The 3,964-nt window shown below is 37.9% G+C and overlaps 1 protein-coding gene across 1 annotated transcript; it reads right to left on the bottom strand.

Annotated features, from left to right (window-relative positions):
• Nucleotides 1-1,348: 1,348 nt before the first annotated feature.
• On the bottom strand, nt 1,349-3,406 carry LOC149264709 (protein kinase STUNTED-like). The gene is made up of 6 exons (XM_089400483.1): nt 2,778-3,406; nt 2,401-2,649; nt 2,069-2,229; nt 1,840-1,916; nt 1,601-1,748; nt 1,349-1,498 (listed from the first exon to the last, which is right to left on the bottom strand). The coding sequence occupies exons 1-6, from the start codon at nt 2,998-3,000 to the stop codon at nt 1,349-1,351; spliced, it is 1,008 nt and encodes a 335-aa protein (XP_089256609.1). The 5' UTR covers nt 3,001-3,406.
• Between the last annotated feature and the right edge of the window lie 558 nt (nt 3,407-3,964).

Genomic DNA, 3,964 nt, shown 5'->3' with positions numbered 1-3,964 from the left:
AGATGAATAAATGCATTCTACTGTGTAGCTTTTAACTTTTGATTCTCATTAATACCATAGTATTCACCAGTACACCTTTGCATTGTCTTCTGTGATATTCAACCTGAATCAAACCCTGCATCTGTTCATTCCTGATATTATGCAATAAAAATTGCTAGTGTTATAAATGAAATTTGAAAATTAGACATGGCTACTCTGTTTTAATAGTTGGTGAATGCTAACCATTAACTATTTGAACCCTTGGTCCTTTTGTTAGACCAAAAACGCATCAGGCATGGCCCTTATGGCGCATCAAAGAAGGATCTCAAGCTTCAGCACATTTGATCCATTTGATCAATCAACCTGGCATCCATGAGAACTGGTTAGTAGTGGGTAGTTCTTTCTACGGTTCTCTCCACCACTTCTGAATTGACAATATAGTAGCATTACCAAAAAGTTACTCTTCTTGGTACTTGTCTACCCAGAGCAGTGTAATGAACACCGTAGATCCATTTTCACTATTTACATGAGATTGACAGTAAAAAGTAGAAATGTGGACACGACACTGAAAAAATCAGCATGTGAACAAAAGATGCCAACTAGTCAAACATTGCTCAGATCTGCAGCCAAGATAATGGAGTACTGACATCTTGATCTTCCTTTCCGCCCATGAGCTTGCTTCTAACTTCAAGGAATGCTTTAACGAAGTCAATGTTATTGTTCAATCCCCTAGTTTTCATACAATCCTTAGCTATTCTTTGAGGTCTAGCATAATACGTCACATTCCTGGCCATATAAGAATATGAAACCACTGTGGCCATGGGAAACTTATAAAGCAACCATAAACAAATGTATTGCTGGCAACGAAACTCACTTCTTTTAATCTTGAATTAAAAGCTTGATGAATTGCTACATCGGCGCAGTCCGTAATCTTCCAAAGAATTGTTTGTTGGCAAAATGCCCACACTATGATCTGTGCTACTAAGTGATACCGTATCATCATCCACCCCAAGCATGGCAAGGGTGAGATGGGTTTGTATATCATGCCCCCCCTGGTTTTCTACAATGTCATCCTCATCTGAAGTATCCATATCCTTGATCATTGTATTCTGGCACCACGCCCAGTCAGTCCTCTCATCTTCTCCTTGTAGTAGTTTTAAAATCTGCCATTAATCATATCTTGGTATTAAAGAGTAAGCAGAGATGAACAGATGTGGTTAACATAGAGTGTTTTATAGCTAAAAGAAAATGTAAGAAAAATTGCACCCTAAAGTAATTTTTGCAGGTAAAGAATACCCTCAAAAAACACACGAGGTAGTAAAAACAAGCCCCTGAAGCATATAGAAATGAATAGAGGAAGATAAATTACTCAGCTCATGCAAGGACGGTAATGAGATGTTTCCCTTAGACAAAGCGTAGCAGCAAGCATCATTCTATGCATTTCATTTGTATCATAAACATTTTGCAAACATTTGTCAGCAAGACTTTCCATATTCCCATCCTGTAAGAGTGGTCTTGCCTGGTTTCAACATTTACAGAAGGTTAAACATGAGCCCCTAATAAGGATAATCAATATAAATAAACATGAAGAAGAGATTCAACTGTAAAAACCAGGACTTACCCACATAATCAGGCTTTCTTGACCCTTGGGACTTGCTGTATCAATTGGCTTCCTTCCAGTTATTAGCTCAAGAAGGACCACACCAAATGCATACACATCCGTCTTCTCATTAACCTTTCCATAAACAAAGTATTCTGGAGCAAGATACCTGTCAAACTACAATCACAATTAGTGAATTTACAAATTGGATAGCTTTAATCTGAAAATGGCCAATCGAAACTGGGAAGATGCTTACATACCCAAATGTTCCTAAAACATCGCTGCAAGTGATATATGAAGATGTTGGTGCCCACCTTGCTAGCCCAAAATCTGACAACTATTATAATAACACACACATTAATTCTGTTGAAATTTTTCATTAGTGCAGAATTCCAAGTTTCAGTTTACAAGTCTAGATCACTAAGATCTCTTCAAATACTGAATTGTGCAATTTAGTCTTGATTCTTCTTGCAGTAAAAAGATTTATACCTGTGGTTCAAACTCTTCAGAAAGCAAGATATTGGAAGACTTTACATCTCCATGAATGACAGATTGAGAAAAGCCATTATGCAAGTAATCTAATGCTTCAGCAACTCCTACAGCCACTTTTAATCGCACTTTCCAAGGAAGTATTGGCTTTTCCTCTCCTCCTGAAAAATATATACATAGTCAATAGCTAGGACTATAATCAAATCTCAGAAAAGAGAAAATGAAAGACCCTGCCATACAATACATAACACTATGATGCTTAAAACGTACTACTGCTTAATATTTCTACATGATTTCATGATTCTTAAAATGCAATACTATTGAGTATATACCATGGAGATTCTCTTCAAGGTTTCCTCTGGATACAAAATTATACACCAGAAGGCGGTTAAGGCCTTCTGCACAGTAACCGATAAGTGTAATGACATGGTTGTGCTTCAATAGAGTAAGAATCTCAACTTCAGAAAGAAGCTCTTGCTCTGTTTTGGATGATGAATTCAAGATTTTCACTGCCACCGATTGTCCATCAGGAAGAAATCCTCTGTACACCTTACTGCAGCCTCCTCTTCCTATAAAATTCCCTGCAAGAATAAGGATGTTACATAATTGAATTGAGTTCACAAGGTTAATATACATTTCAAGGGAAATTTCCCATTCAAAACAGAAGCACAGAAATGAAAAACTCCATGAGGAAAACTACAAATGCAACCTGTTGAAAAACCAGAAGTAGCAGATTGCAACTCCTGATATGTAAAATGCCTGCAGGTTTTACTTTGACAAAGGAACTCTAATCTCCTTGCCAAACAATTTTCTTCTCGATCAGAATCATTCTGCTGACTGCAAGGAAACCCTTCTTCTTTAGAGCATGCTTCAATTGGTGCTACCTCATTTGAAGACCAAGCTTCATGTTCATAGTTGCAAACCTTCTGCATAATCTGTCCTTTCAAATGAAGCTCTCCAGTTGCCTGTGTAAGCCTATTTGGCAACTGTAGTGCCCATTCAACTACAGATGTTTGTTTTGATGTAGACTGTGGAGTAGGAAGCTTGGTCAGTGAATCGGCTCCACGTAAGAGGGGCCATCCAGGTACTGATTCTCCTTTCTCTGTAATCAGTCCCGAAGTCGCCCTTTTGGGAACCTTTTGGTTAAGAACTACCCACTACTAACCAGTTCTCATGGATGCCATAACAAAAGGGAGAAGCATGCCAAGGAAAATGGCATGAGTAAAGAAGAAATTGAAAAGGAGATTTATGAGTTGAAGGAGAGATTCAACATAGTCAAAATGAGGCTTGAAAGAGAATACCAAAGGTAGAGATGGGACCTAAGGAAGAAGGCCAAATTACTTGTCAGAAAAAAGATTTTAAGAGGAAGACCCCTAAAGCTAGAAAGCTAGGGAGGAAGATGAAGCACCTGTTGAGCCTAAAGTTGAATTAGCTCACTATTTTGAACCAGAGCAGGGAATAGTCCTTGATGATGAGGAAGATGTTGAAGAGAGACTATCAGAGAGTCTCATGGACTGCATAAAGAGTTCAAATCAACATATGGATTTGTTGATAGAAGATATGGTGGAAAAAGCATCATAACAGTAGAGGGAGCTACACAAAGAGGATGTCGATGAGACAATAAATGAAAGTCTCATGGGAGGTTAGCTAGAAGTGTTCGTAACATATATACCATATGGGGCTAAAGAGCTTGGTGATTATGATACTGATGCTATGTGTATAGATGTAGATGATAAGGATTTTCAAGAGGGACAATCATTCATAGTTGTCATAAGAATAGAAGAAAGAGAAGGAGTACCTTCCTAAAGCATGGAAGGAAGACAAAATTTGATGTTGGAGGCATCAGAAGAGGCCAGGTAACCTTTTATTTTTAAAATTGGTGAATTTTATGTGAAT

This window comes from Pinus tabuliformis, chromosome 6 (assembly GCF_031772625.1).
Source record: "Pinus tabuliformis cultivar Carrire ecotype Pingquan chromosome 6, CPIR1, whole genome shotgun sequence".
Taxonomy (NCBI): domain Eukaryota; kingdom Viridiplantae; phylum Streptophyta; class Pinopsida; order Pinales; family Pinaceae; genus Pinus; species Pinus tabuliformis.
This window is presented reverse-complemented; position numbering and strand designations above follow the sequence as displayed.